The 23,808-nt window shown below is 54.9% G+C and overlaps 2 protein-coding genes across 3 annotated transcripts in view; both read left to right on the forward strand.

The window, feature by feature from the left end:
* AP2B1 (adaptor related protein complex 2 subunit beta 1) overlaps positions 1 to 12,209 on the forward strand; it is a 75,476-nt gene extending 63,267 nt beyond the window's left edge. For both annotated transcript variants that reach the window (XM_065647285.1, XM_065647286.1), the window contains 3 exons: positions 296 to 382; positions 8,723 to 8,877; positions 9,934 to 12,209. In XM_065647285.1, coding sequence (XP_065503357.1) covers positions 296 to 382; positions 8,723 to 8,877; positions 9,934 to 10,008 — 317 coding nt within the window. In that variant the 3' untranslated portion in view covers positions 10,009 to 12,209. The remainder of the gene's footprint in view (positions 1 to 295; positions 383 to 8,722; positions 8,878 to 9,933) is intronic.
* Positions 12,210 to 17,843: 5,634 nt separating this feature from the next.
* RASL10B (RAS like family 10 member B) lies at positions 17,844 to 21,709 on the forward strand. Its single transcript, XM_065647300.1, has 3 exons — positions 17,844 to 18,059; positions 20,590 to 20,714; positions 21,439 to 21,709. Exons 1-3 carry the CDS (start codon positions 17,844 to 17,846, stop codon positions 21,707 to 21,709), a joined length of 612 nt encoding a protein of 203 aa, XP_065503372.1.
* The last annotated feature ends 2,099 nt before the right edge of the window (positions 21,710 to 23,808 follow it).

Below are 23,808 nucleotides of genomic sequence, written 5' to 3' on the forward strand. Positions count from 1 at the left end.
AATCCTAAATGTGTGGGTCTCCTTTCTTGTCAAATCCTGCCTGTTCTTGGTTTGTAAACAGCTCATTTGGTAAAGACTGTCTCTGGTTTGGGGACTCCAAAATCCATGAAAGCTTTGCTGCTTTTACAGGGAGACTGAGATTGTTATAGGAGCAAATCCTGGATCTGACCACAGCAGGGCAAAATGCGACCAAAAGATCTTTTGTGCCTCTACCTTGTATCATTCTGCTGTCAATTAATTAATACCCTGGTCCTGTGAGGAGCTGGGATTGCTGATTTTTCTTTCTTGTTTCTAGAGCGCCAGGTCTTCCTTGCAACCTGGAAAGATATTCCAAATGAAAATGAGCTTCAGTTCCAGATTAAAGACTGTCACCTGAATGCTGGTGAGTAGCTTAATTCTGCCACACTGAGAGCATTTTTGATGTACGGTCACTAGACGTCACCTTATTAATAGCATTGTGTATGGCTAACAGGTAGGTGGGTATTGCACTTATGAACAGAACAGCCTTGGATTCTAGGGCTTGTTTCAGTAAAAACTTTAGCTGGGTCCCCATAAAAGCACATCTAAAATCCCAGATCCTAAATTTGACTCGTTTCTTCCTTTCATTCCGGACCTTGTATTCGTGTTTTCTCTTTTATACTTTGCTTCACTGCAAAGCTGCTCTTTTAAATAGAGACGAATGCAATGTTGGGGCTGTTCAGAAATCCTGTCTTTCTACTGTGTGTTTCAGGCAAGGTGTTCCAGCCCAAATTTTAACCTGCTTCATAATACTAGGCCAGTATTTCTTTCTGTTGTGAAAGTACACTACACACCACTATAAAATGTTTGGACAACTACGAAGGACAGACCGTGTGGGAAGAGTTTTGGTCTGCTGTTTTTAGCCACTGTATTGATGCTTTTTTGACCATACTTCATCCCATTCAGCTCTGTTTAGTCATCTAGTTGCCTCTGTGATCATCCTGCTTGTACATATGACCTTACTACTGCTGAAGGATGAGGGAGTGTTAAAAAAAAAAAGTGGAATGGGGCCAGCGTAGCAGCTTTGCTCCTGTTCAAGAGGTTCTGGACAGGAGCCAAGCGATTCTGCCGAAAGCTGCTATGTTTCACAGACTAAAAAAGTGTCCCTATTGATTACAAACCCTGTAACCTTTTTATTCTTTCATGTCTGCTATTACACAGTGAACACCCTCTTGCTTCAATTGCAGACAGAAACCATGGGTCTCTTTGTGCTCATAATTATTACTATTTTAGAATATAAAAGCTGGAGCACGCAAGAGGGGGAGAAAAATAGCAGCTGTTGGACCTTATGACTTGATTTCACTGTGGGGTTTCAAACAAGAACAACCTCTGCGCCTCCCCCAGCCCTCCCTCTGCTCCCGACGGCACTTGGCATCGCCTCTCCCCTGCACTGCAGTGCTGCTGGCGCCTTCTGTCCCGGCCGTGCCTGAGCCGTGCTGTCCACAGCTCTTTGCATCTCAAATCAGAAGTGTTGGTAACTTCTCTTGGTCGGCAATGGAACATAGTGGTGCTGGTTAGCAGAGGATGGAGTTGGGAGGGAGAGAGAGGCTGTGCGTGGCTGGGAGGGTGAGCACTGGTGATCCCACAGCCTGGTCGTTACCCCCTTCTCCCTTTGGAAGAAAAAGTTAGAAAATGTGGAGCAAGAGGTAATGCTCCCCATTCACGGAAGATTCGCCAGCTCAAGACCAGCCTGCTTGCCCAGCTGTGCCTGAATTGGTGATACTCAGTGGAGAACATGTTTCTAGCTCGCAGGGAGAGCGCAGGAATGCTGGGCGGTTTCTCTGCAGAGGTATCCGCAGCCATTGCCAGGGCTCAGGTGGAAAGAGACTTTCCGCCCTGGACGCGGTGCCTCTCCCATCACCATCCGTCACTCGGGATGCTGGAGGGTGTGCAGGATCTGCCAGCCTCTTGGGCTTGTGTACGGGAGAAAGTGGGTCACGTCTCATAAACAGATTTCAAACATTTCCATCCGCTAAAGCTTCTGGTTTTGTATTTCTGCTGCCGACGCCTCCTCCTTCTTGTGACCGTACCGGCCCTTTCCTTCCATGACCACCTGGGCTTTGGCAAGGACCAGGCCAATAGCTCGAGGAGGGAAAACCAGGGAAATCTTATGTGCTTGTCTTAGTCCCTTGGATTTTAACTACCAATGTAACCCTTACTCAAGTCTGCTGCCCACCTTGATTTTATCGAAGCAGTAACCTCCTCTAGTACAGACCATCTTAAGAGCATCAGGCCTGTCTGTACAAGGATGAGCTGAGCCTCAAACCCCACAGAGGGCTGGGCTGCCAGCATCCCCAGGGATGGAGACTTCTCACAGCCTGGCAAGTGACTGGTGGCACACAGCAGGGCAGAGGCAAAACACACTGGGTGGGCTCGGACAGCTGAATCCATCTTGCTATGAGTTTACACCAGAGTGTGTGTCTGCCTACCTGCTGGAGTAGGGCAATAACCTTTCAAGATTCAGTCTTGATCATTTAAATGCAGTGAAAATAGCCTTGTTTTAAGGCACCTCCTTTCTTTCAAGAATAGCAACTCTGCATCGGGTATAAAATCTTTAGGAACTTGATCCTTGTGGAGAAAAGGCTGGTTCATGTTCAAAAGACTCTCTTGTAGGAGATGCCTAAGCAGAATAAAGCTCTCGACCTGGGCTGTTGGCAGTTCTGTTGTTCACTGACGAAATACCACCATGTGCATATCACTGCGTAAAATAAGGTATGCAACGGCTGCCGTGGCAGAGCTGCATGGAACAAAGCCTGCATATTTCAGTGGTTCCTAACGAAAATTTAGGAGGTGCTGGGTTTTCACAACCCTTCGGCACAGACGGAAAGCGCCGCCGGCTCCGCAGAGGTGTGCAGCCACCGCGTGAATCGTTATCCCTCCTCTCGCATCCGCTCAGATCAGTAATTCATACTGAGCGTGAGCCCACCCACTCGGTGGCAAGCTGCCTTCCAGGCTCGGGCATGCACCGCACCATTCATGCTTCGGTCTAACCGATTCCAGCCCGGTGATGTGAATTTAGCTGTGAGCTAAAAATACCTCTGCTCCTGGCTGATGTGCCCTGATCGCAGCACCACCAGCCACTCAAATAGAACCGCAGGGCTACGGGAGGCGTTGGGGAGACGGGGCAGAGGGTGCCAATCAGCAGCGTGGTCCCCGCACCCTCGGTGCCTGGCTTTTCTTCTCCTCGCCACAAAGAGCCTTTGCTTTCCTGAGCGCTCAGATCCGCGCTGTTTCTGCGCAGCGTGAGAAGCGGGGCTGAAGTTACGTGCAGGAAGCCCCACCGAGCAGCTAAACAGGGGATGCTGATTTTCTTCAGGGGAGAAACTGAAATTTTAATTTCTTTTTCTTTAAACCAAAGTGAAATGGGCTTGGAAGAAGGATTTTTAGGGGGTTGGGGTTTTATCTGTCAAGAAAGCAGCTTGTGCATTTCTTGTACATCCAGAGCTGGCTGTCACTGTGCAACAGTCACCTTACAGCACCTCCTGTGCAAACTGCAGGCTTTTCCCTAGGTTATTTCTTTTATTTCTTCAAACACAAAGGAGATAAACCCAGTCCATCCATGGAGATGCTTCTGTGTGAGTCTCCCAGGCTTTTGTAGGTAAAAGACCCATCCTGTGCCCATGAGGCAAGCCAAATAGGATTGACTCAAGCTTTGATGGTTTGCAATAGGGATGGCAGAAAAAGCTCTCATCCCTGGCAGCTCACCCCATAACGGGGCACAGAACAGCCAGAAAATCTTGGCTGCTGCGGAAAGCCCACAGCACCGCAAACCGAAGCTGAGGAGAAGGTGCCAGGCTGCGAGGTGAGGAGCAGATACCATCACGGTCAGAGCTTGCAGCTTTGTTTCCAAAAAGAAAAGCAAATCCTGGACCCTTGAAGGTATTCCCACAGTTCCCAGTGACTCAGAGATGAACGCTTAATTCTGGACGAGGGATTTGGGGCTCGGGTTCCCAGTGGTGAGAACTGGCGCTGGCCTGAGGCTGCTCTATAGGGCTGGAGCGAGTATTGTATTGAGGGGCCAAGGTGTACTCGGCATGCGCTGCACGTCTTGAATTAATTAGAGCTCTGTTTCATGCATCTGCCTCTTAGGAAGAGATTGTGATAGTGCCGTGGAGAAAACCATATTCAGAAATACAACTTGTAATGAAAACACGAGTTCATGGTTGTACCCCAGTATTCTCATCTCTTATGAAGCTGGCACTAACCCAATTGATTTTGGTTTTTTTACATGAAAAGATAAGAATCTAGTGCATGAAAATAGGTTCATAGACCATTATAGCTCAAATGATCTGGGTGCTATTGGTGCAGCTGTACCAACCAAGATTTCCTCTGCAACTGAACATGCGCTAAAGCTAAGTTTGCCGCCTTTACACTGCTTTTTCAACATGCTAAGTTTGATTAAATTTTAAAGGACCATTACGTTAAGCTAAGATATGCAAATCATATTAGCCAAATGTTTTTTAAAAATTCTGCTTACCCAAACCCACAGAGTGAAAGAGGACAAGCTGACTTGCACACGGAGATTGAATGCCATTAAGCAGGAGGCAATTAGTTGCTGTGCTGCTCAGCAGTTCTAGGCACTTTGGTTTTGCTTGCTTGTTGCTGGTCCACAATTTGGTGTGAAACGACAGCTTTAGTGTTTGGAGTTGAATATGGCTTTATTGGTATGCAGCAGTCACTTTGTTTTTTCCTCCCTGAAGTAATTTGCTAATGCTAGAACAAAGAGAAATTGGATTTTCTTGCTGGAACAACCAGAGGCAAAATCATAGGCAAGCTTTCCTGTTTAGGTGGTTGGTTGGTTGGTTGGGTTTTTTTTTCCCTGTATGTGCAAACCCAGTATCCTGATCATTTAATAAGCTGTAGAACCCATGTATGTTACATGTCTTTGAAATTAATGTACTGTCATAATATTGACCAAAATGTCCCCAGACAGGACTGGATCAGAGTTTGCAGATGCATTTGGTATTTGAATTCGGTTCTTGGCTGGATGCTCAGAACCGTTTAGGTGTTACCAGAAATGACGTGGGGATGTTTTCAGCTACCACCGAATAAAAGATCGGGATTAAATTTTACTTTCTGATATTTAATGCTTGTTGCAAAATGACACGAAGGCCGAAGTTCAAAAAAGAAATGTTGTCAGTGTTGATTCCAAGTTGTGCGTGTCCTTTGTGAAAACTCTTGTTGTTGCCAATTGGTCATCTTGGCTGTTCAAGTTTGGAAGTGAAATTCTGAAGCTGTATGGGTAGAAGGTTTAAGCATGTCCTTTGCTTACCTAGAAGGAAAGTGCTGTTGAAAAGAACTGGAATTAGATTCGTGCAAGGGAGGAGACCTTGCTCAGCTGTTCTACCTTGCGTGCTGGTCTTTCTGTGTGTGCTGTTTAGTTGTTGGACTGAGGTAGGGTAAAGAATTCTGGTTTAAAAAAAAAAAAAGGAAAAGGAAACAAACAAAAAACCCTGAAAGATGGACTGATGTCAGAGGCTTCCCTGGTGCTGGTGATGGGGACATCTTTTTGTGTCCTTACAGCGTGCTTCAAAAGGGTTTGGAGAATAAGCACTGAGCCAAAAGAAAAAGACCTGCGGAAAGTTCCTTAGCAAGGTCAGATGGCAGCTGTGCTGTGTTGCAGCAGGACTGGGTGGCTCTGGTTCGCAGAGTCACCAGATCCCCGTGTGCGGGGAGACACGTGCCCGGGCACCACAGCTCAGCACAACCCAGGGCTTCGGTGGGGGCTGCGCTCGCTGGGAAACCAGCAGCTGTGTCAGGACTGGGCTCAGCTCCCTGCTCCCAGCCAATATCTGCCTTCTGGATTTGGGGTTTTTTTCTTTTTTTTTGAAAAGGCTGCGCTGTCACATGGCATTAGCGGTCCTGCCTTCAGCCAGGCACAGCCTGGCACTGTTGCTTAGCAACTCTGCCCCATCTCCAAAATCTAAAATCCTGACACTCAGGAGCACAGGAGGGATGGGAGCTCTGTTACCTGCAGGGAGAGGGGTGGGTTCCCCAAATCTGTGCTGAGAGATGGGCCAGGAGGAGCTGGCTGAGCTGAGCATCAGCTCTCCAGCCTGTTCACGGTCACTCCAGGTGTCTGGCTGAGACAGGGAATATTTTGTAGGGTTTCTTGCACTTTTCAGGGGGCAACTGGGGTCAGACAAGGGAGTGGAAAACAGGCATTCCTAGGAGTTTGGCCTGCCTCAGTTTCCCTCCCTACAAGCACTGGAAATCTGCCCCTCTGCTGAGGCAGCAGCTGTTTAAATTGCAAGAGGTGCCATCACATGGTTGACGGCTTTGGCATAAGAGCAGCTGCTCTACGGCCCCATCTCACCCACTGTGCCCCCAAAGCAGCAGCTCCGCAGGGGGGCGGGAGCGCTCCCCTCCTTGCCCTCACACCCCGTGATGGGGTAGAAGCCCCACAGCTGCCAAAATTGCAGCTTCCCACTTGCAGCCTTGTTTCCGACCCCGCACCCGCGCTCCCAGGGGAATGCCTTTGCTCTGACAGCGTCCCCCGGCACAGGGAAAGACTGTTCCTGGCGGGAGTAAAGATTTCTGGAGAATGTCTTGAACCCTTACCAGTATTCCACTTCCAGGACACATGTCCAGAGGGGCTTCAGACCAGTGAGGTTTAACCTCAGCCTGTTAAAACTGAACAAACAACATCACATTTAATACCGAGGTCCCTTGGAAACAGCGCCACGCTCTCACAGCTCTTATGTTGCGCTCTGTGCCTTTGCAATGCCCTGAAGGATGCTCTTGCTGGTGGGGGGTAGTACAAGGAGGTGGGAATTTGGGCTTCATCCCTCATGGGGGATGTCCCTGCAGCGCGGGTCTCTCCCTGCGAGCAGGGGACGGCTCTGCATGTCCCTAATCTGGGTGAATTTGTTGTAGAGAGGAGGAGTAGGGGTGGGAGGAGGAGACAAAGGGAATGAGGTTTTTTAAGCAAAGGATCTCATTAGTTACTTATATCTGCCAGTTTCCATAGTAACTGGGGAAGAGAGGAAACCTAAATCCGAGTGCTTCTAGGTAGCTGGATGGCTGAACCCTCCTCGACCTGCGCACAGCTGCTCTGAAGCCTGGGGAGCAAAGGGGTTCAGCCCCACCACGGGCGAAGTGTCTGGGAGCTGCTGGTCATCAAACCTGCCCTGGGGAGAGCCAGCAGGTCCAGGTCTACTACATCAGCCCATGGATTTGTGGAGCACTTTCTTTCCTGCTTTTACCATTCCCTGCTGCCTTATCAAACTGTCTTGTCCCTTTTCCAATCCCTCCGTGCACTGGCACAGACTTGTGTCCATTCTCAAATCCAGCACGGGTGCCAGTGGATCTCAGTGTTTATAAGTGCGGGGATGAATTAGAGCTCCACGGTCGCTTTGTGCTGCTTCTCTGCCACCGTCCTGCTCTTTGCACTCCTTGAAACGGATCCCGCGTTCCCAGTCTCTTGGCTTTCAGTGCAAATTGGTTTAAGGCCACTTCTCTCCCTTATTTTCTGTCGAAAGTGCCCAACCTGCTGGTAATGGCCCAGCATGGACAGAGTGTTCCTTCCCGGGCCCAGCAAAGAGCTTCAAGGAGTTCAGATTAGATATTAGGAAAAATTTTTTTCACAGAAGGGGCGGTGAAGCATTGGAACAGGCTGCCCAGGGAAGCGACTGAGTCACCATCCCTGGAGGGGTTTAAAAGACGCATAGATGAGGTTCTTAGGGACATGGTTTGGTGCCAGAGTTAAGTTATGGTTGGACTCAAATGATCTCAAGGGTCTCTACTAACCAAAATGACTCTTTGATTCTATGAGATTTTTCTGTTGGGCACCAAGAATGGGAATTTGCCAGTGATGCTTCTCAGGTGCAGAGTCCCCTTCCCTGTGCCTTCCACCCAACGTGTGAATGTGCCCCTTTTGCTCTGTGTGCTGTGCTGAGAAACCCCTTGGCACCCAGAGGCCGCTGGTCTGGGTCTTCGTGTTCTGCAGATTTGCTTCTGGTCTTGTTTCTCTGAAAGGTCCCTTAGAAATAACGTGTGTTGTGGTTACATCCGTACGGGTCTGCAGTTGAAATCACACATCTCCTGTGAGTGATGAGGTTGTGCCGTCTGTTAAAACCGTATCACAGCCCTGTGATGTCTAGAGACAGATGTCTGTGGGTTTTTACCTTTTCAAGTGATTGCTTTAAAAAAAAAGAAAAAAAGGAAAGGATTTTTACTACCTTCGTTTGGCCAGAAGTATCTGTGCATGAGAGAGGGGGAGCAGGATGGAGCTGCCGTGGTTGGGATGAGAGCTCAGAACCAGGCACCCGAGTGAGCCTCCTACAGGGATCTTTACTCTTCTCCACCTTTATCTTCTGACTTTTGGCTGCCTCCAGGTTATCCTGCCTGGGGCTTGTTGGGGGTTATGGGTAGAGCAGAGACCTCTTACTCTCTGAGCTGCAGACTCTCACCTTGATAAAGGCAGCAAATCCAGAGTGACCCAGAGCAGTGAGCAGTAAGTGCAAGATGGGCAAATACTTCACAAGGGATCACAGCCTGGAAGGAAAGAGGTGGGTCCATGGAAGCAAATTAGAATTTTTTCTCCTTGTGTCATGTCTGTTCCTGTCCCCAGGGAAAAATCTGGGACAGAAGTCAGCATTTCCTTGTACACTTGCATCCTGGGAATGTTCCTCTGGGCTCTGCTGTCTCTGCAGATGATGAATCTGAATTAACAGATGTTTTTTCTTCTTCCTTCTCTTTGAAGATACCGTTTCCAGCAAACTGCAGAACAACAATGTCTACACCATCGCCAAGAGGAACGTGGAGGGTCAGGACATGCTCTACCAGTCTCTGAAACTCACCAACGGCATCTGGATCTTGGCCGAGCTTCGCATTCAGCCGGGGAACCCGAACTACACGGTGAGGGGTCAGACTGCAGAGGGCACGTGGTGCGGGCTGGGATCCTTATAACTCTCCTTGCATGCAGAGCCGTTTCTCCCTGCTTTGCTTAATTGTGCCTGTTTTGGGGGAAAATCCTGCTAATTTCACTGAGAGGTTAGGAATGCCCACTGAACTGGAAAAAAAAAAGTGAGAAACAACAATTACACTGCTCTGTTACCAGCGAGCTTGGGATAATGCCCACTCAGCAATGCGCAGTTACTTGCCAAGGTTACCCAGAGATAAAGCCAAGAGACATTAGCGAGAAAGCAGTGCCAGGACGCCTTTCCCCAGCTCATAAACAAGGAGAGATTTATGCCCTGCCGCGTTCCTGCGGCGGAGACCGGCTGTCTGGATGTCGGAGCCGCTTTGGCCTCGTGCTGGCGTCAGCCTGGGGCTGGTGGGAAGGTGCTCTGTCCTGCATCGTGCGCCCGTACAGCCGTTCTCTTGGACTCGGCTCCCCTTTTGAGGACCTGTGTGTCTGGTATTAGAGGATTTATCTCCTGGTGGCAACTGTTCCAGGTGTTTAAAGAGAAATCCATGGTTTGGGGACCCACAGGGTGAAAGCAAGCATTGGAAGGTGATTTACAGTGTTTGCACAAGGATTGGTGCCATAAGCCTGGTCCCAGCCTGACTCTTGCTTTAGGGAGGAGTGACAGCCAAGTTTGTGTCCATCAAGGCTGAGCAGGAAATCGTTAGGGGCTCCCAGGTTTAGTGCTGTGATTTACAACATGAGGGCAGGCAAGTCCCTTGTCTTCATGCCTGCAGGGGCACCCAGATTTGTTAGAGAGGAATATGGGAACCCCACCATGGCAGTTTGCTTTCATATACCTCCTCCTGCTTGTAGCAAGCTCTGAAAAGGCAGTTTGGTGACAAAGCAGTATCCAGGAGAAATACCCCGTATGAGCATCATCAGCGACGAGCATGATCTGTCCAGTCCGTGCTGTAGGTCGGACGTTTCCAGTTGCCTTCGTGGAGATGCTAGAAAGCTCCTGCCTTCCTTTGCACCACCGCTAACCTCTCCTCTCCTCTCCGCAGCTCTCCCTGAAATGCCGAGCTCCCGAAGTGTCCCAGTACATCTACCAGGCCTACGATGCCATCTTGAAAAACTAACAGGAGATCAGCCTGTGCCTCACCCTGCAGAAGGAGGGGGGAGAAAGGGGTCCCCAAATCCTCCTTCACCACTGGCGCGGGGAAAAGCACTCTTAACTGGAAGCAGCTGTATTCATGTGTAGGATTTCAGTCAAAGGCACTGATTAAACAAGGTAGCAATTAGTATCCACGTGCTAACAATGATAGGGAACAAAACCCCTTTGATAATTTTTAGCGTCCATGGAGTTTGTAACCACTGCTTCAAGTTCTCTACGTCCCCCTCTCCCCTCACTCGTTGTCCGTTCTCGTGGGCTTCTCCATTTTGTGCCAATGTTCAGTGTTTTCTAAATGGCTTTAGGCGTAGTTATGATTTTGTAAAATACCGCTCATTGAAAGAAAAAACAAAAAAAACCCACACGTCGGCTCATTAAAAGAAGGCAAAAGTGTTGAAAACATACACTGCACTTTATTTTATATTTTTATACATTTTTTTGAGTTTTTCTATTGTAATTGGCTTAAAGGCAAGGTGATTCCAAGGAAGTATTGGGAGCCCTGCAGGGTTGCCAGGCTCTAGCAGGGTGAGCGTGGCCTCGGGGAACCAGGAACAGAGCCATCGCTTCGCTCCGTGGAGGCAGATGGAGCCCTAAAGAGAGGGGGTTTTTTATTACACTTGTGCTGGCAGACTCGGCTCTGCTTTTGATGGTGTGTTTTCACTCCGACCATCTCCCTGGCTCATTAGCTGCTGATCTGAGAAGCGGGGCTGCTCTTGCATGGGGAGGAGCAAGATTGATAATGGGACAGGAGCGGATGGAACAAAGGAAACGAGCCCCCTCCTAGAGCAGAAGGCTCTTGCCAGAGCTCTAGGTATGCTCTCTGCATCCTCACCCATCTGCAGCCCCTCTTCTTGTTCTTTCCATGCCTGCTATGGCCAAACCGCCTTCTCAGCCATCCCCTGAGCTGTGCCAGTTCCCCCAGTGCTGTGCTGATCTCTGGGGCTGCCGGTGGTAAATCCGAACGTGGCAGTGCCGCTTTGCCGCCGGGGCTGTGGGCATCAGCCGTGTCCCTGTGGAGAGGGGCTGCTGCTGGCGTGTCCTGGGGAACCGAGTCGCTCTCCCTGTTCCCCTGCTGCCCCCCAACCCCCTGGCTGTGGCACGATGGGGGATGGTTTGGGCTTAGTGGTGCTTGCACCGTGCCCGAGGACTTCAGGTCCCAGCTGGGCTGAGAGTCGAGCAGGTCATGGAAGTGTTTCTTCCATTTGCAGCTTGGTACATGGTAACGGACCAGTTCCTGCTCTCAGCCCCTGTCCCGAGCAGCCCCTGGTCCCTCATTTCCTTCCTGTCCTTAGGGCCAGGACCGTTTCCCTTTCCAGTCCATGCCCGTGGACTCGCCACGTTGCAACCACTAAGTGCTGTGGCAACAGCAGTGAAAGCAAAGCCTCTTGCATGTCCTTGCTCCATCCATAGCTTGTCCTGCTTAAACCAAGCCACTAACCAGAACAGCTTCGCCCTCCCCAGCATGCTTCGACTCCACCTCCTCCCCAGCAAGCAAAGCTCTTCTGCATAGCAACCCCCATGTTGTCGTCTTAGATGCCACATTTAAAGTCAGTAAATGTTTTATGGTGGGAGATGGTTCATCAAGGCTTTGGCACTGGCTGCAACCAAGAAGCCAGTGCTGGGTAAAGGTTACAGTGCCCTGGGAGAGACTCAAGCAGGGCACAGGAGCTGCGGGACCCCGAGGAAGGTGAGGTCTCTCTGTAGGAACCCCTGTGCTCTGGCTGGGGAGAAAGAGCAGAGCTGGAGCAATCCATCCCTTGAGCCCTGCCTGTGTGTGCTGGGAGGTGATTTGCTCCAGGAACTTGGAGGGGTCACCGCAAAAATCATTAACAGAGCCATTAATGAAGCACTGGCGGCACTGAGTGTGATGCTGTGTTGGGGCAGGGGGAGTTGGCAGAGGGTCAGGAGCAAACACTGAAGCTTCCCTCCACTAAACAGCTGGTGTAGCTTCGATGCAGGGAGGGGATGCTGAGCACCCCCTTCTCTTGCCAAATTCCTTCTCAGCTTTTCGGGCATGTGGGTGTCTCTGTGCTGCAGGGCAGGGCTTGGGCTCGGTCGGTGGCATTTCACCCTCCTCTCCCACCATGCCGCTCGTTTGAGTGTTCGCGTAGTTGTGTTGCTCTTCAGGCTTTACCTGCCGTCTGTGTCAATAAACTCATTTCCATGACACTGTGGCCGTGTGTGGCTCTGTGGGGCTGGGGGGGGATCCAATTCCCCTGCTTTGGCCCCTGTCTGCCGGAGCAGGGCTGAAGGCTGGATTTGTTGGGCTGTTCACTTTCTGGGAGCCTTTAGTCCTTCTCTTTTCACCAGCCGCTTCTCTTCTACAGCAGAAGTCCCCCAAAATAGCTTCTAGGGCTTGCACGGTGAGCAGGTAGCAAGTATCTGTGGTCCTCTGCCTCGGGCTGCTGCTCTCTTCTCATCTTGAAGGGCAGCAGGAAAAGGGCCCTGGTTTGCAGGGGACAATGGTACCTTGGCATGGACAGCCTCTGAGGAGCGGGAGGAAGATGGATGTTCCCATTTAGCCTGTTCTGGGCCCCAGGTGGGCTGTGTGTAATGTGACCTTTCCTTGTGAGGAGATGATGAAGCCATGTGAGTCGGCGATGCATTTGGATTGCTCTGGACCAGTGCTGGCATCTTGCAGAGAGCTTTACCCTTGCTTGTCCTGTCTCAGGCAGGATGGGTTGGGCTGCAAAACCTCCATACTGGGCCAGAGCCAAGCTCAGGCAGCACCAAACTCAGCCCTCAAAGTGGCCAGAAATGCATCAACAAGCAGAAGGTTTGGGAAGTGCTGCTCTCCCACAGAGCAAATCTCCTCCTCCCCTGCCCAGCTCTGGCTTAGCAGCACTTGGAGACCTGATAACATCCATGGTCTGAGGACGAGGGGTGGCAGGTACCGTATCAGCCTTTGGTGCACTGCGTGGGGATGGGTTTGCATTAGAAACTGGTGTATGTGTCAAGTATTAACAGTGACAGGCTGGTCTGGTGTTACTGGTGTTGCTATGATGTCCATTCACGCAGCCCTGGTGTGCCTGGGATGGGCTGCACACCCGGCCCCTGGGGATGGGATGGGATGGGACGGTCATTCCCCGCTGTGGATCTGCTCACTCCATTGCGAAGCCTGGGGCAGCGTTTGGTCCAGCAGGAACGAACGCTGCTGTGAGATGCTCAGGGCTGGGCCATGTCAGCCACTGTCCCCTTTATGTCTTGTGGCAAAGGGAAAGGTTTATCCCTCCCCTGGTTGTGCCAGGGGCTCCATGGGGAGAAATCAGTCTGTATTTGCTCATGCCCCATAAACAGGGACGTGCCAACCCCAGGCCCTGCTGTACTTTGCAAACTGGGTTTGCTTCATTAGCATCATTAGCCTCCGGTGCCGGGAGCTCAGAGGACGCAGGTGATGCTCCAGGCTGGGAGCTGCTGTGGGGCTGGATGGTCCCCACAGCCTTCCTCATTCCCGAGGCCCCGACTGTGGGGCAGGGACCTCCCAGGTTACTCCTTGCTGCTCTGGCTGGAGATGAGGCCAATCCTGCTGTGCTGGGGGGGCTCCCCAAAACCCTGCTGCTCCTGCTGGCCTCGCACACATCCTGCTCCGCACCAGTACCAGCACTGGGGGACAGCAGGTCCCCAAGCCCACGGTGCAGCATGGGGAGAGGCAAGGACTTGCCCAAGGATTTTGGAGGCTGTGGCAGAGGTGGCAGAGGACACAGGAGTGCCTTGATGGATGATTTTAGGTTTGTGTCAGCTGCCTGTCGCTGAGGGTGGGATAAGCCTCCCAGCCAGTAGGAACGTGCCAGGATCCAGCCCTGCTCCCCTCCCCCTTGCCTCGTATATTAAATCTCACAAATAAAACTGCAAGTGAAAAGCATCTCAGAGGGAACTGCTAAAAATAGCCCCGAGGCTGGAGCCTGAATTGTGCAGCACGGTTCACGTGCAGCCGTGATCCCTGCCCTCTACCAGAAATATTCCAGGGCTCAGGGCTGATTTATGATGATGCAGGGTGGGGGAGCTGTAGAAGAAGAATAGCATCTTGGGCTGGTAATAACCCCCAGGGACACTTAAATATTTCTCTAGCTGTGAGCATCAGGCAGCTCTGCAGGGAAATAAACCCCAAATCTCTGAAAGTCCGGGTGAAATGTGAGACATGGAAAAGGGCTCTGGCTCCCATTGCCTGGCACTGAGCTCAGCCCCAGCCTTGGTGCAGATGGCACAGAGGCTATCCCGTGTTTTGCCCACTGCCCTTGCGCCCCCGAGCCTTGGGGCTGTGTCTGACATCCCCTTTTCCCCCAGGAAGGACATGGCAATGTGTTTCCACTTATACCCCTGCCTCACCATTGAGATGATGCTTTTCCCAGTCAAAGGTGTGGATGAGGCTGGGGGAGCCTGGCCATGCCATGGCCGGTGTTCGGGTTCAGCCAAGCCTGTGTCATCACAACCAGACCCACGGGGACACCCTGGTGTTTGCTGGTGTCATGCTGAGGAGCAGAGAGGCACAGGATGTCCATCAGTAGCCTGTTGCTGGGGCCTGGACCATGCTCCCCGGAGGTGCAACCACCATCCTCCTCACCATCCGGCATGCAGGTAAATGCTTGGTGCGGGGTGTCCTGAAAATGCAGATGCTGCAACAGAAATGTCCCTCCTTTGGTGGGGCCTGGCACCACCCTGAACTGAGAGCACCCTTGGTGACAGCGGGCACAGAGAAACCCCCGGCCCTGCCAGCTGGTCCGTGGGCTCACACGGCGAGGGGGTGAAGGTATGTGCCCAAGAGTACACCAAGCAGTGGTGTCGGAGGAGGGAAAGGCTCCCTGGGAAGGGTCCTGCCGTCCTCCCCCAAAGAGCTCTGGCCCTAGGGGGCTCCCATGGGGCGGGTATGAGGGCACAGGTGCTGGTTGGCACCGGGGAGGGAAGAGGTGACGGTGTTGCACCCAGCACACTGCAGGGGGGACATGGGAGGGTCTTTTCCTATCGGCACCTCCCCAGAGCCCCGGGAGAAGCTGGTGTCCCTCCTGGCTTCCTGCGACTCGGTCTGGGCATTCCCTCCCTCTTTTCCCGGGCGCTGCCTGCATCCCTCCCAGGGCACCCCCTGCATCCCTTCCCGGGCATCCCCCGCATCCCTCCCAGGGTACCCCCTGCATCCCTTCCCGGGCATCCCCCGCATCCCTCCCAGGGCACCCCCTGCCTCCCTCCCCGGGCATCCCCCGCACCCCTCCCCGGGCGCTGCCTGTCTCCGTGCCTGAGCACCGCCTGCCTCCATCCCCGGCCACCGCCTGCTTCCTCCGTGTCCTGGCCGGGCTCTGCCGCCCAGCAGCGGCCGCGCTCCCCGCCCGGCGCCCCGCGCCGCCGCCGCCGCCGCCGCCGCCGCCGCCCGGCCCCTCAGTAGCGCCGCGGCGGGCGGGGGCCGGGCCGGGCCGGGCCGGGGCTCTGCAGCGGGGCCGCCCGCCCCGCACCGGGCTCGCCGCATGGCTCCGCCGCCCGCCGGGGCGCCGCCGGCCCGGGCCGCCGCTGCAAGGTAGGGGGGGACCCCGCTGGGGAGCGGGGGGACGGGCGGGGGGTAAAGTTGCCAAGGCGGTGGGGTCGGGGGTTCCCCAGTGAAAGTTGAGCGTCGGTTGCTCCTCGCTCCTCCCCGCGCCGCCGGCCTGGGGGTGCGCGTGTCCCCCCCGGTACCCGCCGACCTCCTCCAGCCGCAGCATCCCCCCGCGGGCCGGTGCCGGGGATGCTGCGCTGCCGCCGCGGGGAGAGCATCCCCCGGGAGGGTCGGGGCGGGATGCGGGGTGCGGGCTGGGGGATGCTGCTACCCCCACCCCGCGGGATCGGGGTTTGCTCCTCCGGCTGCCCTCGGCGTCTCGGGGTGCGGTGGCGATGGGGTGCCCAAGGTCGCGCCGGGGGCTGGGGCATCCTTGCTGGGAGCAGCCTGCGAGCCTCCACCCGGCCCTGCAACCGGCTGAGCTTGGCCTTGTGCTGAGCATCTGGGGCCCCCAGGCTGCTCCCCACTCTGCTACCCCACCGCGGGCTGCTCTGGCTGCATCCCCCCTCTGTGCCTCAGTTTCCCACGGTGGCACGCTGGTGTGAAATGCTCGTGGGCTGGGAGCTGTCAGGTTGGCCTCTGATGCTTTGGGGTGCGAGCCCACTTTCTGGGGCCCGTGAGCCAGCTTGCCCCATGCATAGCCCCCGTGTGCTAGCCAGGAGGGGAACGGGCTTTTGGGGATGGAGGGGGGTGCTCAGGCTGCTCCACAGTTCAGGGCAGCCCCGCAGCTGCTGGGTCTCTGGCTGGGTCACTCCATCACCCTCCAGCCGCGCAGAGGAGCTGAGGTTGCTTCTGTGAGGAGGAAGGTTTGTGGGGACGGCATTGTCCCTGCAGCAGAGTGTCCCCCCGGGACCTGCAATGACAGAGCTTTCTGCTGGTGGAGGAAGACCCCAGCAGGGCCGGGTTTGGGGGCTCCTGCACCCCCCGTTTCCCTGTATGTAGCTCAGAAATGCTCCTGCTGCCGGGGCTAGGGTGAGTGGGTCCCCAAGGGCAGTCAGCACCCGAGGGGACAGTCCCAGTGGCACAGTGTGCTGTGTCCCCCGGTGCCGGGCACACACCCTCGCTGCTGTCCCCAGGGCTGGGCACCCCAGCCCTTGTGTGAGGAGAGTGAGGGTGGTGTGAGCCATGAGGCTGGGGGACCACAGGGGACCTCAATGTCCGGGCTTTCCCCAGGGCAAATAACCTCCATCAAAAAGGCAGGACAGGGCGGTTTGAACCCGTCACTTTCTTCCACCTCAGGGACTGCTGCCCTGTGCTTTAAGGATGGTTTTCAGGGAAAACAGACCAGAGTATCTCAAATTGGTAAAAGCATCTACACTTTGGGATAAAGCACAAGCTTCTTCCTAGTGATGGGAGTGAGCAAAAATGGGACCTGGCCCCTCACCTTTGCTGTTTCCATCACAGCTCCTGGTCAAGGACTGGGTGCCAGCAGGTGTTTGGACTCCTCGGACTCAGCTTCTTCATCCTCGTGCATGGGTTATCACCCCGTGTCCCCCCACATGTGTGGCCCTGCCCTGGGACCCCTCAGCCTCGGCACGTGTGCCGGCAGCTCGTGGGCTCACCCTGTCAGCTGGCTCGGAAATTAGCCTCCATCAAGTTAATTGCCAAACCTCTCAAAGCCTGAAATTAAACTTTAAAGCTGTCGCTCTCAGGCACAGAGCAATCCAGCTCTCATTCTCCCCGCCCCAGCAAAAGGCAATTCTGGCTGTCCAAGCGTAGGGAAGACGGATTTCCCAGATCAGGGTGACACCAGGATGGAGCAGCTGGTGACAGTCCCCACAGGTGCAACAGGACAAGTCCCCAGCACAGCCCAGGATCCTGCTGCTGCTGGGCTGGGCAAAACCTTGAGCCACAGATGGTTCTTTTCCCAGAGGTTTCCTTCCTCCTGTACCAAAAGGGCTGAATGTGCCCATGAGAACCTTCCTAGGGCAAAGGTTACTTAAATCCTCGCTCTCTTTGGTAAGAGCCTCTAAGGGGGACCCTGAGGTCTTGCAGTGCTCTGTCCCCAGCTGGGGACATCACCCAGCCCTGGGGGATGCTCCTGCTCCCCGAGGACAGACATAACCCTTTTCCGTGGCTTCCTGCTTAGAAAAAAATATCACCTGAAGCAACAGTGAGGTCTGCCAGGGTGTCTCCAGGATCTGACCGACTTCTCCTTGGCCTTGCAGTGACAGGCTGTCCCGGAGGGGAGATGCATTCTGAATGGGGCTGAGGCCCCCTGTGCGGGAATATGCAGCCTCGGCGCCAGGGGGGCAGCACCAGGGCAGCGGCCGGCGCGTGGCGGCATGGTGGCAACGTTCAAGATCGCCGTGCTAGGAGCCCAGGGCGTGGGCAAGAGTGCCATAGTCCGGCAGTTCCTCTACAACGAGTTCAGCGAGGTCTGCGTGCCCACCACGGCCCGCCGCGTCTACCTGCCCGCCGTCGTCATGAACGGCCACGTCCACGACCTGCAGATCATGGACTTTCCCCCCATCACCGCCTTCCCCGTCAACACCCTGCAGGTAGGGGTGCACCCAGCTCTGTGCCAGGGGACCCCCACGCTGGGGGGTCTCGGGTGATGGTGGTGGGGTTTCACTGTATAACCCTGTGGGGTCCCAATTCCTCCTCATCAGGGGATGTTTCTCCTTCCACAATGGGGTTTGCTGGTGCAAGGGATCGCATCATCATGGCCACCAACTGAGCTGGCCCAGGATGAAGTGTATTTTGCAGCTTTTTCACCTAAAATGATGGCAAATGGAGGAAGGACAGCATCCCACTCCTGTCCAGCTGGGTGGTGGATCCCAGAGCACTAGGATCCAGTTCCATCACTGTCAGAGCTGGGGGCAGCGAAGGGCTGGGGAAGTGTGACCAGAGCATTCAGGTGAAAATGTGGCGTTCCTGGAGAGTCCCCAATGCACTCACTGCCTGAGCCAGGTGAAGCAAGGCTGCGTGTCCCCTCCTGGGGTGGCCGTCACCTCCCAACACTGCCTGGGCTTGTCCCCAGGACACTGAGCCCACCAGCTCCTCCTCAAACCCCAGCGCTCTCAGGCTCCACCAAAACAGCCCCAAAAGGCAGCAGGGGGGTTGGAAAGCCTTGCCACCGGTACTGGCCACTTTTGGGGGAGTTTAATGGGGGAAAAGAGGATTTTAAGCTCATGCCATGTCCCCATCCCAGGGACACAAGTTGTGCCACGGCTGCAGGGAAAGGAGCTGTGGTCACAGCCATGCTGGAAGGCAATGCCACCAGTGGTAGCGCCTTTGCGGGAGCTGGGTTCTCTTATATTTTTGATTCATACTATATTGCTCCCATGCCCAACAGAGACAGGGTTACAAGGCCCTTGTAGTGCTCCAGGTTTCCCCTGTGCCATCAGACAGGAGGAAAAGTGAGCGCTCCGGGGGTGAGGAGGAGGGTTAAAAATTAATCGGCGTGTGCAGAGAATGAAAGGTCAGTGCGAGAGACAGCCCCAAAATAGCAAAGGGTAATTTATTGACACAGCAGCCGACGCTAACATGCTCGATTAACTCCCCGCCTCGCTGTGCTCAAGAAGAGGCGGTTGGTGGGAACAGATGGAGGTTTCCAGGGAAGAGAGGGTGGTCGGAGGGATGGCTCCAAGGCAAAAGGAGAGGACCACGGTGGGGGATGTGGCTCTGCCTGCTGGGAGGCATCGCTGGGCTCTGCTCCGTGCCCGGGAGCAGCATCTCTGCGGCGATGTCCTGCGAGAGGAACCGGAGCTGGCGGCTCCCCAGCATCCTGCTCCCACACATGTCCAGGCGGGATGCAGAGCATGAGCCTCCTCCAGCCCCGAGCATCCCGGGAAACCTGCCCTGCACAGGGAAAACCATCCCAACGTCACGGCGCCGGAGCGTGCTGCACCCCAGTGTGGTGGAATAGCTGCAAATTCTTAACCTCCCAGGTGTATCAGGACTCAGAGTAACCTGGGACGCTGCCACTTCATCCGCCTGCAGCTCTGACACCGAGGAGCTGCACAGCATCCCCTCCCCGCGGCGGGGGGCTGTGTCGCGCTGCTCCCTCCCAGCTCCTTCCCGTGCTATGGGCTGCGATGGACATCAACCTGCCCCCCAAAACTTGCCTCTTCCCACTTTTCTTCAGTCCTAGGTCTTCTCGTTTTGCTTCATTCTGATGATGAACTCAGAAAGGGCTGATTCACGGTGCTGAAGAGGTTTGCTCGGGGAGAAGCGATTCCTTTCCTCCCTGGTGCATCGTTCTCCTCTCCAGCCGCACTCAGGGTTTGCGGTGCTGCCTGCCATGGGCTGTGATTCCTGGTGTCACTGCAGCTGTGACACCGCTGCTGGGGGGGGAAATGGCCTGAATTGGGGCAGATTTTCACTCCTATAGCATGGAAAAAAAATCCTGTTATTCCTGGAAACCCAAAGCTTTTCCTAACAACGTGTATTTCTTACAGCTCCAAATTTTGGCTGTGGAGAGGCCACGCTCAATTGCCTCTGCCCCAGCTCCTGATCTCGCCCTCGCAGACCCGCCTCCCGAGCAGCCACAGCTCCCCTCCAGTGCCCATGTCCCCTCCAAAGAGCCCTGCTGTCACCTTCCCCTTCTGACCCATGGAGCTGCTGGTCCATCACCCTCGGCAATGAGGGTCAGGGCCAGGCTGAGCCCCACTCAGCCCCAGCACCCTCTTCACCCACCCTGCCCGAAAAACAGGGTGCCTCCCTAATTAACACACCCAATTAGCAGCTCTGGGGGTGAAGATTTACATTCAAGGCAGCCTGGAACCTGGAACTGGGGCTGAGAAATCCCGTTCTCTCTCCTCTGGGTTAACGAGGGGGATAAGAGATCTCCAGAGATGTGGGGGTGGCTGAAGGGGCATGGGGGGCAGACGCAGGCATCGCAGGGGTGGGTCGGGGCAGAGCAGCGGTGAGCTGGGTGCTGGGTGTCAGGGCTGGGGGGGTGCAGCCCCCTCACTACCTCCCAGGACAGCAGCCTTCTTGGTGTGCCCGGCCCCAAAGTGATGCGGGGTGTCCCCCAGGCATGGCGACGGGGCTGAGCCAGGATTGATCCCTCTCTGCACCTTGCAGGAGTGGGCGGACGTGTGTTGCAGGGGGCTCCGGAGCGTCCATGCCTACATCCTGGTCTATGACATCTGTTGCTTTGACAGCTTCGAGTACATCAAAACCATCCGCCAGCAGATCCTGGAAACGAGGTAGGGACCCGCTTTGCCAAGGGGTGCATCCCCCCGGGGCTCCCGATGGGACGGTACAGCTCCACCTGGTGCTCCCTGGCTCTTGGCATCAGAGAAGGGGCTGATAAGAAAGATGGGGACAGACTTTCTAGCAGGGCCTGTTACAACAGGACAAGGGGTAATGGGTTTAAACTAAAAGAAGGGACATTCAGGTTAAACACGAGGAACAAGTTTTTTACACTGGGGGTGGTGAAAGCCTGGCCCAGGTTCCCAGAGAGGTGGTGGATGAACCATCCCTGGAGACATCCCAGGCCAGGCTGGACGGGGCTCTGAGCAACCTGAGCTGGTGCAGATGTCCCTGCTCATGGTAGGGCGGGCACTGGGTGACCTTAGGAAGTCCCTTCCAACTCAAACTATTCTATGATTCTATGCGATATTAAAGACTGGGACAAAGCCCCTTTGCAGGGCTGGGAGCCCAAAACCAAAAGTAAATCTGGACCTGAAGGCAGAAGGAGCAGGATGCTGGGCAGGTATCTCCTGCGGGTGGGAGCAGCCATCCCTGTGTCTGGCACGGCGGGTGGCTGGCCACAAAGAGGGACAAGGGACAGGCCAAGAGGAGATACGTGCCTCCCATTATAAGCCAAAGCCAAGAGCCAATTTGGGACAGATTGGGGTCCGTGGGCTGGTTGGTCATCACTCCGTGCCCCATCCCCTTCTGTCCTCCCTCACCGCCCACCCTCCCCAGGGTCATCGGCACTTCGGAGACACCCATCATCATCGTGGGCAACAAGCGGGACCTGCAGCGGGGCCGGGTGATCCCGCGCTGGAACGTCTCCAACCTGGTGAAGAAGACGTGGAAGTGCGGCTACATCGAGTGCTCGGCCAAGTACAACTGGCACATCCTCCTGCTCTTCAGCGAGCTCCTCAAGAGCGTGGGCTGCGCCCGCTGCAAGCACGTCCACACCACCATCCGCTTCCAGGGGGCCCTGCGCAGGAACCGATGCACCATCATGTGAGCCCCCCTGCCCCAACGGACCATCCCCGCACCCTGTGCTGGGGGACCGCGGCTCCCCGGCCAGCGCTGGTGTCCCTGCTCGCCGCGGGGGTGATGCTGCGGCTGGGGCTGTGCCAAAGGCAGCTCGGGGTTTGCTCCCCGACCGGTGCCGGCACCCTGCGGTGACATTTGGGGACAGTGCACCTTGGGTGGTGCAGGGCAGGGTGATGCGGTGGCCACTGGTGGCCTGGAGGTAGTGAGGGGTGAGGGAGGACTCAGCTAAACCCCCAGCCCTCCCCGAGCCTCTGGCGCTCGTGGCCAAAGCCGTCCCGGAGGGTTTGTGTCTCTGCTGTGCCTGAATTGCCACATGGCATAGAGGGGTGGAGGAGACACCCCAGACAGTGCCCAGAGCCTGGCTGTCAGCTCCGTCCTCGCCAGCTCCTGCTCCAGCATCGCAGGGGCAATTCTTGCTGCTGCCATCTCCTGTCCCTGGAAGGAAATTGCCCAGCACCTGTGGCCCGATGCGATTGAGATGGCTCCATCCCCAGGGCAGGGCAGAGATAAAAGTCCAGTTTTCTTCCCCACGTAGCTGGGGCTTCTCCCCTTGGAGGGCAGAGCAGCCTTCAGCAAGAGGCCAGCTTACACAGGCTCTCTTCTGGCTCGGTTGGGTTGGATTTCCAGGTAGAATTTCTGGATGAAAGCAAGAAAGCGGGGGGAAAAAAAGAAATCAAGCCCCCATCCTGCCCCTTACATCCTCCTGGGGTGCCGGGTGCTGCTTCCCCAGGGCTTCGAGTTCCCTGTCTGCTCCAGTGCAGCCAAGGAAGGCTTCTCCTCCCCACCAGCCTGTCAAACACCAAAAAATCCCCGAACGTTCCTTGCCGGGCAGGTCACCCCTCCGCTACCTCGCATCCCGGGCTCAGTGGGCGACCGGCTTTGCACAGCTCTGACCCAAACCCCGGCGTCCCCTGGGCAGGCAGGCAGCCCCCTTCATGCCATCGCAACTGCCCACAGTGCCGCGAGGTGGGTCTGACCCACGCCGGGCTGTCCCACGGCCACGCTCGCCTCCATTCCCAGGAGACAGTGGCAGTGCCAAGGCAGCCTCTGAAGCAATAGGGAGCTGGAGTTGCATTTCCAGTTGCATTTCCTTTTTTTTTTTTTTTTCTTCTGTGCACATCCCTAATAGCAAAGTGAGACCCCTCCGTTATTCTTTTTAATTTTTTTTTTAATCTTTCCGCTTGTTTTTGAACCAGACTTGCAGCTCACCTGCGTCTTGTCCTGTGGGGTGGCTGGCAAAGCGCAGCCCGCATTAGGAAATGGTGTTGGGCTGGTGATGGGTGAGCAGGAGTCCAAGGGGGTCGTGGTTCCTCCTTCTTGGCTGCTCCTTGTGAGACATGGGCAAACACCGTCCTCACCCCCCGAGGCAGGACCTGAGGCTGGTCCATCCCCCAGCAAAACCATCTCAGTGATTTCTGGGCTGCAGGGATTCAGCAGTAAAGCGAAGGGGTGCCAGCCCCGTCTCTCTCCCCCCATGGCTGGGTTTCCATCCGACAGAAGCTCTCGTGAACGCTTTCTATCAGGTGTAGGTCCAGCTGAGCTCCACTTCAGAGCATTTCACCGCCCCATCGCTGGGGCCACGTGCTGGCCTGCAGCCCCAATGCCACAGGGCTTGGGGGGGTCAACCTCACTCCTCCCTTCCCACCCCCAGCAGCCCCTTCAGGAATGAAACCCCATTCCCCTTGCTCCCCCCCAAAAAAATTTTTAAAAAGGAAAAAAAAAACCAACCAAACAAAACAAAACAAAAAAAACAAGAGAAAAGGCAATGGAGGGACACAGGTGCGTCTCAGAGCCCCAGCAGCAGCACCCATCACCATCCCTCGCCTTCACGGCAATCCTACCGCCCCCTCCACCCCAGCCTCACCTCGTCAGGATTTATTAACATGTGTAAGTCCACGTTATCGGTCTCTGGCTAGCTTTCTCCCTCCAAATTGTTTGAGAAGGAAAAACCTTGGTAAATGCTAATAATAAAGCATTTATAAAGTGCTTCGACGTACACATATCAACGACTTAGCCAATACATCGTTTGTTATAACCCTGTAGCCTACAGTTTATAGCACAATTAGT

This window comes from Caloenas nicobarica, chromosome 17 (assembly GCF_036013445.1).
Source record: "Caloenas nicobarica isolate bCalNic1 chromosome 17, bCalNic1.hap1, whole genome shotgun sequence".
Classification (NCBI taxonomy): Eukaryota; Metazoa; Chordata; class Aves; order Columbiformes; family Columbidae; genus Caloenas; species Caloenas nicobarica.

Coding starts and splice junctions, on each gene's coding strand:
- RASL10B (XM_065647300.1), top strand. CDS start 17,844: ATGGTGGCAACGTTCAAGATCGCCGTGCTAGGAGCCCAGGGCGTGGGC. Junction 18,060..20,589: donor TCCCCGTCAACACCCTGCAG/GTAGGGGTGCAC, acceptor TGCACCTTGCAG/GAGTGGGCGGACGTGTGTTG. Junction 20,715..21,438: donor CAGCAGATCCTGGAAACGAG/GTAGGGACCCGC, acceptor CACCCTCCCCAG/GGTCATCGGCACTTCGGAGA.